A 16,610-nucleotide genomic window follows, 5' to 3' on the forward strand; every position below is an offset into this window, starting at 1 on the left:
CGCACAGGCACCAGTCACAGCTCCCAGTCGGTGCAGTCAGGCCTGGTGCGTCACTCCCCAGCCCGGGCCTCGGTAGCCAGCCAGTCCTCGTACCGCTACAGCAGCAGCCGTCACTCCTCCCTGCGCACCTCTGCCACGGGATTGGAGCCCTGCCGCCGCTCCTCCACCAGCCAGCTGTCCCTGCGCACCCTGCCCACCTCCCTCCAGCTGCGCCTGTCCGTCGCCACCGCCAGCAGCGACCCGGCCGGGCCCTCCGCCAGCCTGTCCAGCCACAGCATCCCCCCCTGCAAGAGGCACGCGCTGGCGGGGCTGCTGGGGAGCGAGGGGCTGGGCGGCCCAGAGACACACCGCAGAGATGACATCGCCTACAGGGTGCAGGTGAGCCGAAGCCAGGGACACGACTAAAGTCATCTTGATGTTACTTTAATGGTGATTTATACTGTATTCAAGTACAATGGTTTACACTCTGGGTTCTGAAATCAGAGGGCCTGTGTGGCTTTGCAGTGTCAAAACCATGAAATGTAATGTTCTGACATTTTACAGAAGCAATTACATTTTCTTGTGTCTGTCGTATCAAAGAACACCAGCTAAAGGCAATAGTAACATCACTTCTATTAAATGGCACCCCACACGTTGTTACATCTAAAATGCAGAAATTAGGTAGCACTGTGTGCCTTTACTTTGTAAATCTCAGAAATGTATTCATGAAATTGAGCTGGTCTTGTTGGTTGTTACACAGGAGGGTTCCTAGTCGACTTGCTATAAGCCCTCCTCAATGTGTGCTTTGCTGCAGGTCATTGACCCGAGCCAGGTGCTGGACACCATTAACCTGTCGAAGCGCAAGGAGCTGCAGTGGCCGGACGAGGTGGTGAGGCTGAGAGCTGGGAGGAGCTGCTGGAGGGAGTGGAGCCCACAGGAGGGCATGGAGGGACACGTGAGTCTGCAAACAATCACAACCCTGGGTTAAGGGAGAGCTCACAACTAGATCATACGAAATAAAATCAAGTAGAGCTGGGACAAACACAGGATTTTATTGTTTGCAGTCCTCGAGTGGCTCATCCAGCTAAAGCGGTGCCGCTGGGAGTGCAGGATGAATCACACAGGTTGGACAGCGCCAGTTCGCGTCCAGGCTGTGCAAAGAGGCCAAACTTTGCTGCGGACCCTGAGGGGGCGTCACATTGGCTCTGACGCTCCCGGGGTGGGGAAACTGTCAGGGATTGCTTCTCATCGCACAACAGCGAACCCTACTGGCCAGACACCAAGCACATTCAGAGTGGATAAAAAGCAGAGCTGATATCTGTTCTTTTGGATTGGTAGCCTGCCCTCCTCTGCTCTGGATTGCTCAGTGTAAAGCGATTCTGGCTTTAGGCTTGTGAGATTGGAGGAAGCTGACACGCCCCCAGAACGTCTGTGCTGTGTGAGGACTCGCTGCGGTGAGGAGAAAAAACATAATTCGACATTCCAAATTGGAGGAAAATAAATAAAAATAATAATTGGTCACTCTGAATTATCTCACTCTATTTTCACCCTATTTATCCACCTGTGGATGGAGCCTTAATTTAATTATTTAATCACTTCCTCAATTCACAGCTCCAGCCACATTCCCACGTGATTTTGCAGGGAGGATTTTATCTTCCTCCCTATCACCCACTATTACACACACACACACACACACATCCCCAGGGGCGGGGGTGACCCCGTCACATACATATTTTACTGAAGCACTACAACAGCTATAGGTAATCCCCCCCCCCCCCCCCCCCCCCCCCCACAATTAGAAACTGGAGTGGAGAGATTTAGGACAGAGGGAAGGATACACTTCTTCACCAGAGAATGGTGAGAGTATAGAATGGACTACCTAGTCATGTTGTTGAGGCAGACATCCTTTGACCACACAACTTGACAAAGTTTTGGGATCAATCAGCTACCAGGAACCGGACGAGCTTAGATAGGCCAAATGGCCTCCTCTCGTTCGTGCATTTTGTTACATTATGTTCTTATGTTCTCTTTTCAAGTATCCCGGTTTGTATGGACAATCTGTCGGTAGAAGCAAGCACAGATAAATACATCATATTGATTTTGAGTTTTATACTGTAAATTAGCAAAGGACCCTGTGGCGGAGTGTCCTGCCCCTATTTATTATTATTTGTATTTTTGTTTGCGGCGCGGGTAAAAGCGCCACGTCTTTTATTATTATATTTAAAAACCCCGTGAGGATGCATGGCTGATCAGCTACTGATTATTTAACTAGCTGACAGTCATGCATCCTTACGGGGTTTTTAAATATAATAATAAAAGACGCGGCGCTTTTACCCGCGCCGCAAACAGAAATACAAATAATAATAAATAGGGGCAGGACACTCCGCCACAGACCCGTATACAGTAAAATACATATTTCATGACCAAACTGTAAAATAGAGGGGCAGTGCATATCACTTCAGTTGTTTTCTGCTCATTACAGGTTGCATGTTTAAGAGCTCACTGGGAGTCGGTATGGTTCTTGAAGCCACAGTTGTTGCACTGAAGGGTTTTCTAATTGTGAATGGTCTCTCTTTGTCTGTCTGTCTCTAGGTGATTCACCGCTGGGTGCCTTGCAGTAGAGATCCAGGGAGCCGGTCCCACATTGATAAAACCATCCTGCTGGTGCAGATTGAGGACAAGCTCATACCCATCATTGAGAGCGGGGTCATGGAGCTGGGGGCCGAAGTGTGAGCTGCCCCAGAGACACGGGGGAACAAAGGACCAGAACACTCGCACACTCACACAGCGCCCTCCGGGACAGAGTCGTCCTGCAGTGGGATGATGAGGATGGCAGCACGCTGTCTGAGCCCCTTCTCAAGATTGTAGGAGAGCACTGCAGGGGGAAGTGGAGTTCTCCCTCTATATAACACAATATGCTGCATGAGGTTACACTCCTGTTAACACATATTCATTGTAAGTTGAATATTTCTATGCATCTCATAACCGTGTGACAGTCAGACACCTTTATTACAGTCCAGTCCAGAAAAACACACACAAGAAAACGACTTGCCAAAAAAGAGAAAAAAAGATTGTCATGGTTTCATGTGATGCACGTTTAAACTGTTTATGTTTATGCCAATGCCGTATAGCATTGGTTAGGTGTAGTTAAACAGGAGATTTCTTTTTCTTTTTGTCATGGATATATACTTTTTCCCTCTTGTTGTCATTCCTATTTAATTTTAGAGTTGCAAAACATGTTTAAAGAATCCTGCACACTCTCTCTCTCGTACATTTTTTTTTTGGTGGTTTTTACAGCAATGCACTAGTTCTGAGTAATCCTCGGACAAAGATTATTTATTGTTAAAGCGAATTTGCCATTATTTTACAGATGCCTTCGGAATGAAAAACATGCAATCAGCATACCATTCTGCCATCTATAGTACTCTCTTTTTGTGTTATTATCGCTCTGTATTTTAGAATTTTCTTTAACTTGAAAAACTATGTTTCTTTTCCACTAAATTATATATATATATATATATATATATATATATATATATATATATATATATGTGTGTGTGTGTGTATGTGTGCGTGTGTAATATATATATATATATATATATATATATATATATATATATATATATATATATATATTTTAGTGTTGTAAAAAAAAGAGGAAGAGGTTTTTTTTTATATTTATTACTGTGAACATGTGTTATTTACATTTAGTTACATATCTTTTGATTTGCTTTTTTTTTTTTTTTGCATTGGTGGGGCGGACGTACGACAAAGGTATATTATTATTATATAAAGGACCATAAGGTTACTTCGTGAAATGAAATGCTGTTGGGCTGTTTCCAACAGAGCTTATTTAACTTAATTTTATATATTAAAAAGAAAGAAAAGAAATAAAGTCAAACATTTTGATTTCCTGTCCAGCTTTTGGTGTTATACTAGGAAGTGTGCATGATTATAGTTGATCTAGATGAATCCATTATTCTTATAGATTAGCCAAGTTTAGAAGGCTACAGTAGTTAGGCTTGTTTGTTTTCAAGGTTTATTTTTCAAGGGCTCAGTATACTTTAATACATAACGTTTTTGACTGAGGTCCTTCATTGAAACACTATGAAACATGTTTAGCCACTTTTAGTTTGAGTCGTTTCTGACGAGCTGAGCTGACACCACAGTGTGATTGAGTGTGACAGAGATACTGATATCCCAGCTTAATAGGAAAGCATCAAGTTTGAACACCCCAGCTGGATTTGGTCAGCTGCTGATCAGAAGCAAAGAATGCATTGAACATTATCATTAAATAGCAAAGCCCTGCAACCCATTGCACAATTAACAGGTGTCATGATGTTTTAATAAGGAACCAAGTCATTACAAGGCTTGTTGTCTTTGCCTATCAGGTCCCAATTTGAAGAGTCATTACCCTTCTGTATGTTAGAAGACTGCTAAGCCCAGATTTTTTTAGTAGTTACATTACTGAAAATACAGATCAAACAAAATTTAAAATAAAAATGACATCTATTGATTTCACCATAAGATCCCCCTTTGACAAATGTCTTGCTGAAATTATCAGAACTAACAGAACACAAACACCATAATTTTAAGAAAAACCGCGATGTATCAGTCTTGTAAGTAAGTGGTTTGAGCCAAGGTATACAACCCCTTTCCAGATACATTCGAAGTCTGACACATTCAAATGGCACGACCCAGACGGTAACCAGACTACGAATTATTTGACATTCTGTCTACGCCACAAACCCATAAATACAAAATGATACGCAATTTAAAAAAAGAAGCCAGACAGTTCTTTGCACGTTCACGGCAGGACAGTAGTGTTAGTGTTCTGAATCCTTTGTGGGAATGAAACACAGGCTCTGTCTAAATGTGCATCCTGCCATACAAAAACGTTTCCTGCCATCCAGCATCTTGGCGTGGTGTCCCAAGCTTAGGGCAGCACACAATAAGCCCCATAAGGTCCCCTCTCCTGCTCTCTTCCCAACAGTGCAGGCAGTGTTCAGCTTGGAATCCAATAACAGAAATATACAGGTTGCAAGAGGATTCATGTCCTCAATCGGAAATACATTATCACATGATTGGGCAACAAAACATGTCAGTGACCAAATCTGAAACTGGTCTTTGTACTGAACATGTACTGAAGGCTGAATTCAAGCACAGACAGCAGGTGGGTGCACAAGATTTATACAGTTCATGTTTAAAAAATGCGGTGAATGCATGTTTTCAGAAAACTATTGCTAAGGTAAAAACTTATATATAATATGCAAAGTAAACTAACTTTTTGGGTAGTGCCTCCATCAGTATAATGAAAAATATTGGACTTGTGTGTCTCAAAGTTATCGATCCTCTGGCTTGAGAGGTAGGGGTGGAGATGTAGTGATTGCAAGTCGAGCCCCCTATACATATATGTGGTAGTTATCTCCTTGTCTTTTTATATATCCAATTGTGATCTGGTGCTTCACACCAAACTTTCTCATTCCGAATGTCAGTTCACTGCATTTTTCTGTGGAGTGTTGCTTAGTTAACAGAAACCTCTATAACTGAAAGTCCACCAGATGGCAGTGTCTCTCCATGGATGAGGGAGGAGGCTTTTCAGGCAAACAGGTTGTGCTTTTTGTAGCATCTGCTGATCAGCATGGAGTGCTAACAACACGTCAGAAATAACTTCTTTATGTAGCATATTTATGGCAATGGAGATATTAACTAAGACTCCGTGTCTTGGGTCTTCAGTTTCAGAAACAGGACTCGCTGTGAAATTCCTTTATCATTGTTCTTTGAAAATAACCATAGTTATTTAATCATAGGTACATAAAATGGATACGCAATAAAGACGTTGATTTTACATATTAATATTAATATGCAAAATAAAGTAGTTGTAGTAGTTCTAGTTTTAAAATCAGTTGTTTAACCTCTCCAAGATTCTGCAGTTCATGCAGTGTTGATTTTGAAAAAATTGTAAAGAAACAAAAGCTAATGGGGAATAAAAAGAGGAGAGGTGTGGCAGCACTGATCATGTTAATAAGAAGAGCTAAGAAATGGATTGTAAAGACTTGGTTGGCACTCCTTTAAGATGCATTCTTTAGGGATTCCCAGAGGCCATTAGAAGAAGTTCAATAAAGCAGCATAGAATTCCTCCTTTCATTTCTCGTGAGAACATTTGAGTCTTCTCAGCACTTCAGAATAAGCTGCTTGAGCACCAGGGAAACCTGCAAAGAAACTCCGATACATGATGATAAAACACTGGTGTGGAGTTACAAAGCCTCACACACACAACTCTGCATGGAGACTGACCAGCTCAAATATGCCATGCTAGACTGAGTCATCTGCCTGGAGGTCCACAAAGCATATCAATACCCTCCTGTGGGATTAAGGAACACTTTGTACCCCCGCAATGTACAGAATACCTTTATCACCCCATGAACTGGGTTTTCTCATTTAATACTGTTTTTTTGCACTCATTGAATTTTTGGCTTGTTTAATGAAGTAACCTGCATATTTTACCAGTCTTCTAGCAAGTTTGAGCAGTTTCTGTAATGAGGCCAGTATAGAAAACATCTCTAGGGGTCTGCATCAGCAATTAAAGTTAGCCTTAGCATGCAGAGCAAAATCATCTATACACATTAGTAATGGCATTACATTAATGCCAGTTTAAAACTTCTAATCACATATTGAAGATGTTAGTTTTGGCTGTGTTTTAATCATCTCTTATTAAATGCATTGATTCTATTACTGATCCCGTTTTGCATATGAAAATCCTTTGCTTCACTTCTTTTAAAGTGATTGTAGCTAACAAAATAATTCCAATTAATCTGTTCTACATGTCCGTTCGTTGTATATGTCTCCAATGCGTGCTTTTAAATCATGGTGTCTGTTACTGCACTGTTAAAGAACCCTCTCTCTGAGATCAGTGTTTTCAGATAGAGCTTGGTCATTTCACCTGGTGAAATTGTCCCCACACATTTAGTGGCTTCTTTCCTATCAATAACCAATCAGATGCTTCCCCTGAACTGCACTAGTAACATGACCCAAAAAGTGCAAATCTATTTCCTGTGAAAAAGGCAGAGAAAATTGAAACTTTTTGGTACCTAAATTAGGAACAGATATAATGTTTTACATTAAAATACATTTTCTTTTAAAGCTGCACATTTGAGACCTATGTAGCTAATAGAAGAGAAAATCAGGTAAGATGATTGATGTATTATTTTGTAGATAAACATCTGGTATCTTTCAAGTCCAGTACATTAGCTGCTAGTCCTGTGGTGATCCGCTTGAATGTGTTATGCATCTGTAGCCATGCAATCATATGTGCAGTCATTAATTTAGAATGTTCCCAAATACCAGGAAACAGCAGCAACTTTTCAACTGTATCACAATGCTTGGATTATCTACAATTATCTACAGTCGTGTGCAAATGTATTAGAAAACTACAAGAGTTGTCATATATCCTTTATATCGGGGCTTCTCAACCCCTGTTCTGGGGACACCCTGTGGCTGCTGGTTTTCATTCCAACCAAGCTCTCAATTGCTTAACTAGACCCTTAATTGAACTGAATTTTCTTAGTTAGACCTTTTTACTTGTTTTCAGCTCTTGAACAGTTGCAGTTCAAAGTACTTATCAAATGTTAAGCTAACTTGAAATATGCAACTGTTAAACGTAAGTAATTCAGAGCTCGGTTGGAATGAAAACCAGCAGCCACAGGGGGTCCCCAGGACCAGGGTTGAGAAGCCCTGCTTTATATACTTACCTGCATGACAATTGTTAGACCAGTTTGTGCTTTAATTAGGCATCTTAAACAACTTCTAAAAAGGCTCATGTCTTTTATCATTTGTGCCTATGTGTTCCTTTTCTCTTACTATTTTAAATGAACTGATGTGTGACCTATCAAAGTCATCAATTAAATTAGACAATCACTAATTTGCAGATTTTATGCTACAGTGGTTTGATTTCATATGCACAAATCAAAACAACAGGAGCAATGAGGGGTTCTAATACATGTGCACACTACTGTATATATCCAAAGTTAAAGTATAAGAAATTTAAAAAAAAAAAAAAAAGGATTTTTTAGCACAAGAAAAGGGGTGCAGCGATATATTATTATTGCTAAAGAGAAGTTATTTTTAAAGCATTGGTAAATACGCCTTTAAACGTATTGCTTTTTGCTTTTGAGCTAGACTAAAGCCCTTTTCACACTGGCAGTCCTACCCGGGTCCCGACCTGGGTTCTGGCTACCTGGGTCACAATCCCGCATAGTGTGAAACCACATACCAGGGTCGTACCCGGGTTGAGCCGGGTCCCAGCAACCCACCTCAGGATGTGAGTCGACACGTTTTGACCTGAGTTGAGAGACAAAATCCATGACGGCCGTTCGTAAGCCAATGAAATAACAAACAGCCACGCCTGTGTGAAGGTTTCACTTCCACAAGGAATGTTTCTGTTTATTCTGTTTAGCCATATTTCTGTTGCTTGAGACATACCATGAGCCAGATTGCAGCAAGGATGAAGAAACATTTGCTTCTTGACAAAATGTTGGAAATATAATTGTACTATTTTCTTTTTTGTCCAGATATCTTACAGTCAAGTGTTTTGTTATTATTATTATTATTTATTTCTTAGCAGACGCCCTTATCCAGGGCGACTTACAATTGTTACAAGATATCACATTATACATTATTTTACATTATACAGATATCGCATTATTTTTACATACAATTACCCATTTATACAGTTGGGTTTTTACTGGAGCAATCTAGGTAAAGTACCTTGCTCAAGGGTACAACAGCAGTGTCCCCCACTGGGGATTGAACCCACAACCCACAACTACTCCACACTGCTGTCTATTTTAACATAAGACCGAACAAGATTGTGGGGTACTGCAACTGTAAGAAGAAAAAAGTAAAAATGCAGCAAATCCATTATCCATCATAAAATCACCTTGACCTACATCTACAGGTAACCAGGGACAGAGGCAGATAGATAAGTTCCTGCTTTTAGTAATTGTAACTACTACATTTGGTGACATTGTAAGGTGGTGTTTGAATTGGCTGAGTTAGTGTGTGATTAGTACCAGGTGAGTGGCTAAATTGATTAGCAGTTGATTTTGCTATTTGATTGGTTTCCACACAGTTTAGTTGGTTCTTTTGCCAAGCAGGTGTAACAACATTTATTCAAGCAGCTTATTTTAGCGCCAGCAAGAAGCGCCAGCAAACTGAAGAGCCTCAACAAAAGAGCCGGGAGTCTAGCTGTGGGAGTCCAGCAAGGGGAGGCCTGCGCTGAGACACTGGTCGAATAGATCCGAACCTAACAGCGCTCTGGAAGAAGCCATCTACTAGTCAGGTCTGTATCCTCCACCCCACTGCTCCTACTGTGCCTTTTGTCTTGCTTGTCCTGCTATGACTGTCTCTCACATCCCTGTTCTGTCCTCCCGTCCTCGTCCTCTGCCCTCCCTCCGCTGTTGCTCCTCCAACCACTCTAACCTCATTTCTCTGCCTCTCCCCCCCTCCCGCACACTCTCTGGTGCACTCTGGAACTGTCACTCTTCTGCTAACAAAGCTGATTTCATCTCTGCCTTTGCCTCCCACCTCTTGCTCGATTTCCTTGCTCTTACTGAAACCTGGCTGTCCCCTGATAACACTGTTACTCCTGCTGCCCTGTCCTCTCTCTACGTCCTGTCCCATACCCCGCGTCTCACTGGACGGGGAGGTGGGACGGGTCTTCTCCTCTCTCCCTCCTTACTCTTTTCTGTCCCCTCCGATCTCACCTCCCACTCTGTCAGTACCTTTGAATTTCATGCAGTCCAACTAACCTCTCCCTGTCAACTCCTGCTCATTGTTCTGTACCGCCCCCCTAGGCTTCTCACTCACTTTCTGGATGAACTCGACTATCTACTCTCCTCCCTCCCCTCTCTGTCTACCCCGACTGTCCTGTTGGGTGACTTCAACATCCATCTCTCCAACCCCAGCCACTCTGCTGGATTCCTCCCTCTCCTTCACTCCTTCGACTTCTGTCTCTCTCCGTCCCCTCCTACCCACAAAGCTGGCCGTCAACTGGACCTCACCTTCTCCAGGGCCTGCTGCCCCTCCACCCTCTCTGTCACCCCCCTGGACCTCTCTGATCACTATTTCATCTCTTTTTCTCTGTCTCTCCCCCCTCTCCCTGCTCCTCCTACCCCCACTGTCACCTCTCGTCGTAACCTCCGCTCTCTCTCCCCCTCTGTCCTTGCCTCCACTGCTCTCTCTCACCTCCCTCCTATCGACTCCTTTTCACAACTCTCCGTAGACTCTGCTACCTCCACCCTCTTCTCCTTCCTCACCTCCTCCCTCGACTCCCTCTGTCCCCTCACCTCCCGACCTGCTCGCCCCTCCCCTCCCCATCCCTGGCTCTCCTCTGTGCTCCGCTCGGCAAGAATCACACTGCGATCTGCTGAAAAGAAATGGAAGAGAACCAAACTCCCTGCTGCCCTAGACCTTTACCGCACTCTCCTCTCCTCCTTCTCCTCTACTCTCTCCTCTGCTAAATGTGCTTATTTCCAATCTGTAATCCAAGCCTCCACTAACAACCCACGTAAACTATTCTCTACCTTCTCCTCCCTCCTAAACCCTCCCCCCCCTCCTCCTCCCTCCTCCTCCCTCCTCTATCTCCCCTGACGACTTTGCCTCCTTCTTCTCTTCTAAAATCTCAGATATCCGCAAACTCTTTAACACCTCTCCCTCCCCTGCACCCCCTCCTGCTCCAACCCCTACACCCACTACATCCCCTACTAACTCGCCCTCCCTCTCCACCTTCTTGCCCCTCTCAGACTCTGACCTCTCCTCCCTGCTCCAGGGTCACAAACCCACCACGTGTGCCCTGGACCCCCTCCCCACTCACCTCTTTCAAGCTGCTGCTCCTGCTCTACTCCCCTTCATCTCCTCCCTCCTCAACACCTCTCTACTTTTTGGCATCTTTCCCTCTGCCTTCAAAAAAGCCTCTATCACTCCCCTCCTCAAAAAACCTACCCTTGACCCCACCTCCCTCCAGAGCTACCGTCCTGTCTCCCTCCTACCCTTCCTCTCCAAAACCCTCGAGCGGACTGTACACCGCCAGCTCTTTGCTTTCCTGTCCAACCACTCTCTGCTTGACCCTCTCCAATCTGGCTTCCGCTCTGCTCACTCCACTGAAACCGCCCTCCTGTCTGTCACCAACTCACTTAAGTGTGCCCGAGCTGCCTCTCTCTCCTCTGTCCTAATTCTCCTCGACCTCTCTGCTGCCTTTGACACTGTTGATCACTCTATTCTACTATCATCTCTTGCTGACCTGGGGATCTCTGGCACTGCTCTGGCCTGGTTCTCCTCCTACCTCTCCAACCGCACTTACCAGGTAACCTGACGTGGAGCAACCTCCACACCTCACCCTCTCTTAACTGGAGTCCCCCAAGGGTCAGTCTTGGGTCCTCTCCTGTTCTCTCTCTACACCCGCTCCCTGGGCCCCCTCATCGCATCCTATGGTTTCTCATACCATTTCTATGCTGATGATGCTCAGATTTTCCTCTCCTTCCCCACCTCTGACTCCACCATCTCCTCCCGTATCTCTACCTGTCTGTCTGCTATTTCCTCCTGGATGCACTCGCATCACCTCAAACTCAACCTCTCTAAATCTGACCTCCTTTTCTTTCCCTCCTCCTCCCCCTCCTCTGATCTCTCTATCTCTGTTCCTCTGGAATCTACCACACTCTCTCCCTCTTCCTCCGCTAAGAACTTTGGAGTCACCCTAGACCCCTGCCTCTCTTATTCCCAGCACATCTCCACTCGCACGCACTTGCCGATTCTTCCTGAGCAACATCCGAAGAATCCGACCCTTCCTCACCAACTATGCTACCCAGCTCCTGGTCCAGGCCCTGGTACTCTCCCGCCTAGACTACTGCAACTCCCTCCTGGCTGGCCTCCCTGCGTCCGCCACCCGTCCGCTCCAGCTCATCCAGAACTCTGCTGCTCGCCTGGTGTTCTCTCTGCCTCGCTTCGCCCACGCTACTCCACTACTCCGCTCGCTCCACTGGCTCCCGATCACCGCTCGCATCCAGTTCTCTTGTACTAGCCTACAGATGCCTTGACCAGACTGCACCCAGCTACCTCCAGACCCTCATCTCTCCCTACACCCCCACTCGACCTCTCCGCTCCGCCTGCACTAGAAGACTGGCTCTACCTCCGCTACGCTCCCCTGCCTCCCGAGCCCGCTCCTTCTCCACCCTTGCTCCGCAGTGGTGGAACGACCTTCCTACAGATGTCAGGACTGCCCAGTCCCTGACCACATTCCGGCGCCTCCTTAAGACTCACCTCTTCAAACAGCACCTGTAGAACTCCTCTGTTGTATCCTGGGACACTATCACCCTTCATTTAAATATGCTTTATTTTGCTCTTATCTGCCCCCTATTTTACTGCATTTAATCCTGTACTTCAGAATATTGTAATCTGCCAAGTGTTTAACCTGTAGTATTTTGTACTTAATCATATCCTGATGTAACTATCACTATTTAATCATATCCTGATGTAACTTTCACTATTATCTGCTGTATTATTGAATTGTGGTTTGTCACACTTGAAAAAATTATTGTATTTCTTGCTCTTATTGTATGAATTGTATTGTAACACTTGTATGTATTTGCTTGCGATTGTAAGTCGCCCTGGATAAGGGCGTCTGCTAAGAAATAAATAATAATAATAATAATATGCACAGTGCATGTAATTGTGACAAAGGCATCAGACAGACAGCTCTGTTAATGCCTAGAGTTATAAATTAAACTTGTACAAGTTTTATTATAATTTGATAAGTATTTCTCTAGATACATGTTAAAGCAAACTGACAGGCAAACAGCCTCTACATACCCCCACATTACTCTCAATTAGTAATGAATTGAAAATGAATGTCTTTGCCAAATTCCATCCCAATTGGATAAGCGCTGCTCTAGCTATGCAGAACCTAGAAGAGTAATGCACGGGCTTCTCCACTACAACCCTGTCCAGGGGACATGCATCCCTTCTCCATAGCAACATGTACCATACATAAGATTATTCCCAGCATGTATGCTGAGTGTTTCCATTTCAGACTCAGGAATGCGTCTGCGTTCTCAGGAATGTCAGGATTTCGACTTTATCCAGGGAAGTTGACAGGCAGGACTGAGCCTGCTGGAGTTGTTGTTATATTCATAGAGCAGACGAATTAAACTATTAACTCAGTAATTGTTTTTACAGTGCTAAAAACCACCAGGAGTAAACTTTTACTTTCTCATTCCCTGAGCTGTGGTACAATGATATCTTAGGTTAGGAACGTTGATTATCAGCAGGGGGAGGGGCTTCCTTGCTGTTAAACTGTTGCCTTAGACCTGAACTTAAATGATTTTAAGGTGCCAACACTATTTGGCAGTCTTTTGTTTTAGTATTTCAGGATGAGAAGAGGCATTGTGATTTCACAGTGTAAGTTGGGGACTGGGAAGAAGTGTTGTCTAGTGGTTAAAACTCAGGGACTGGGAGGTGGTGTGGCCTAGTGTTTATTGCTGAGGGACTCGGAGGGAGGCAATGTGGTCTAGTCATTAGAGCTGAGGGAATGGCAAGGAGCAGATAAGTTGTTAGAGCTGAGGGACTGGGAGGGGAGCAGTATGGTTTAGTGTTTAGTGCTGAGGGACTGGGAGATGGGCAGTATGATTCAAGATACTGCTGTACCCTGTGCATAACTCCAAACCCATGAACAGTGACTCCTGTTTCCAGTCACTGGGGTAGATTTCAAGAACCAAACCTTTTGGATTTGATCCCGGGGATCCAGCTTGCGGCCTGACACTATGAAATCTCAGGTGAGGGTGTATCTTCAGGTTTGTTCCTGCTGTTATTAACAATAAGGTATTGCTGTTTCAGAGCTGGGCAGAGGAGAGTTAAGTAAGAGTGGCAGGGAGAGGACTTTATGTCTGTTCAGTTTGCTTGAAGGCTGTAAGCAGATTAAAAGTCCTCTGGAGGGGAGCCAGGTCTCCTGACTGGCAGGTTCACAGCTACTCCCTGGAAACTGGGCTCGGCACTGGTATAGAAACCCGGGCCTAGTGCCTCGTTTCCATCTAGACCATGAAACCAGCCTGAAAAGAACTGGGACAGATTCACACAAAGCAAGAGTACACTTAGGCACTTTTGTGCGCTTTTATAGTTGGTTAACAAAAGAATAAATAAAACCCCTCTTTTTAACCCAAACCTGCAGCTTTCCCTGATGAAAATATTCACTGAGCTTTTTGTTGCCTGGATATATTTGCCTAATTGATTATTTAAATGGATAATTTGCCAGTTGGCTCCATTTCCCCTATTCCAGTCACATGTCTGGAATGGAGGGAGCCAGTGACCAATTTACATGAGGGATAGGCAATTTTAACCCTATCCCTGCCACACTAGAACAAAATGAATCAATAATGCAACAAGGGGGCTCCTCACCCTGTCTCAAAGACAGGACTAGGGACAAACGTGTAAGGATCTTAGTCAAATATGCCATATTGAGGGATTTAGTTTTTCATATCCCTTTTTTTGCAATCATTCTAAGTCATTCTGGATTATATTGCTCTGCTGTTTACTCTGACCTTGCTTGTGTCACTCTTCTAGTCCCATGCACGATGTTCTACTTGCTGTAATTTCATGTCCACTCTGATGGCCCCATCTGCTTATTTGTTTTTCTGTATGTCTGGTTGTTTTTTTTAGCCACCCAAAGATTAGCACAAGCGAACCTTCACAGTGGAATCTCATGATATCACTGTGCAGTTGGACTTCCCTGCTAGAACTCCTTTTCACACATGCTATGCCAGCCTGGTTCATTGTTGAAACTGGGGGACAGGTGATTGACACAGAGTTCAGGACTTCAACAGCTCTGGCTGACTTCAGAACACTTTACTGAGGGCACAGGTCCCTTCTTGGTTGGTTTCAGTAGTTTATTTAATTTGTATCTGGGAAATATCCAACCCCAGCTGAACTTACAGTCTTCAAAAGGTCGTTGTCTGCCTATGTGTTGTTTTCCAACTATTTTTCACGATAGAAGGGTAGACCATCACATTATATGTTAAAACAACAATGAGTGTGATGAAGTTTTTGAAGACCAAAAGACGCTTCCTATTTCATTTTCCTATTTATTTTACTGCCCCCTTAACTTGTATGAAGTTTGCAACCATTTAAGTGGGTTTCATTACAATTTAACATCATTATTTGTTGTCAATTTTTAAGGTGCTTTTATCTGAGTTCACGAGCTGCTCTTCGGTTCTAGTTGCTGTAGACCAGCCAAAGCGTCTTTCCAGAAGTAAGAACCAACTCCATGTCAGGACACATGAGCTCAAGTTTCCTTTTGTTCAATAGATTGCCATGCACTAAATGGTACTGGCGCTTGCTAATTTAGCCTTTGTTATGTCTGTGGTTGGCAACCAGAAATGAAAAGCAGCTCCTGAACTCACAACATCTTAGCACTGATATAAAAAAGCACAACAGTTGAAAAGAAAATAGCTGCTCAGAATCTGGGTTTATACAGAGGTGAGTAAAACAACAATCAGCTTATTTTATTAACTACAGCAAGTGAATCATTTCCCTTGGTGCTTATAGAGAGAGCAGCTCCCCCGCAGCCTGTAATTACAAGGGAATTGAGAAAATCACTTGCAAACGAGGTGTTGTGAAGAGCCGTGTGGAAGCAAAGCAAGCCTTCTCTAGTCACCCGCAACACGTTGCGCAGGAGCTAGTTGAACTGCTTTCTCTAGCCCCCACGCTCGCACTCCCGTCCGCAGCTTCTCTTGATCCAACAGCAGAGAATGACTTGGTGGAGGGCTGTGAACGGGCTGTTCCTTTAACTGGCATCCCTGCTGTGTATGCAGAACTACAGAGAAACCCAATTAAAGAGGTTGTGGCTAATGAAATAGTTCCATAAATCTTACCTGTCGTGCTCTTCCATTCGTTGTGGGGTGATACGACTGCAACACAAAGCTGAACATTTCTACACACGACACATTAACCTATTAAACTGTACTCATGAATTACTTTTTGACTTTAGAGCTATGCCTTTTTGTCCTGTGCACCGGATGAATACACTGGAACTTGGCCAAATCCCTTAACAGTGATTTGCTGATTTCTCCTACGTGATTTGAAATTATATGTACATGATCTCTCCTGCCAAACAAAAAAACATTTTACACTTCTATCCAGATCTGTGTTAGAATAGTGTATATTCCCAGAACTGAGTGTCTCTATTATCATTTTGAGGACACTTATTGCTGTTTTAAAAACATGAGAAAAGACATTCTCAAGATTATCTACAACATAACAATAAGGGCTCAAAGTGACATCTATCACTGCCATGTTTCCGGGGAGCAGGTCATCTAATTGCTATCTCTGTGGAGTGAGGAGCTCTTCAATCAGTTTGCAGTGTGGAGCTGGAATAGAAACTGTAGCAGGCTGTGTGTCCTCTCAAGGGCGCTGATGAGGCTGAATCCAGGGGCATTGTAGTGTGGGGGTTGGGGGCTTTGGCAGCAATAGTTCTCCTGCAAGTCCAATGTTTCACTGTCTGGAATTGCTATTAATTTCAAGTAAGATAGGCAACTGTTCCAGCTAATGCCAACATTGATGTTAAACAGATAGAATAAAAGTCTGGT

The 16,610-nt window shown here is 44.0% G+C and overlaps 1 protein-coding gene across 2 annotated transcripts in view; it reads left to right on the forward strand.

The window, feature by feature from the left end:
• LOC117421087 (pecanex-like protein 1) overlaps positions 1 to 3,495 on the forward strand; it is a 67,171-nt gene extending 63,676 nt beyond the window's left edge. For both annotated transcript variants that reach the window (XM_058991328.1, XM_058991329.1), the window contains 3 exons: positions 8 to 378; positions 794 to 934; positions 2,572 to 3,495. In XM_058991328.1, the coding sequence (XP_058847311.1) occupies positions 8 to 378; positions 794 to 934; positions 2,572 to 2,712 (653 nt within the window). In that variant the 3' untranslated portion in view covers positions 2,713 to 3,495. The remainder of the gene's footprint in view (positions 1 to 7; positions 379 to 793; positions 935 to 2,571) is intronic.
• The last annotated feature ends 13,115 nt before the right edge of the window (positions 3,496 to 16,610 follow it).

Source organism: Acipenser ruthenus, chromosome 18 (genome assembly GCF_902713425.1).
Source record: "Acipenser ruthenus chromosome 18, fAciRut3.2 maternal haplotype, whole genome shotgun sequence".
NCBI classification, from domain to species: Eukaryota; Metazoa; Chordata; class Actinopteri; order Acipenseriformes; family Acipenseridae; genus Acipenser; species Acipenser ruthenus.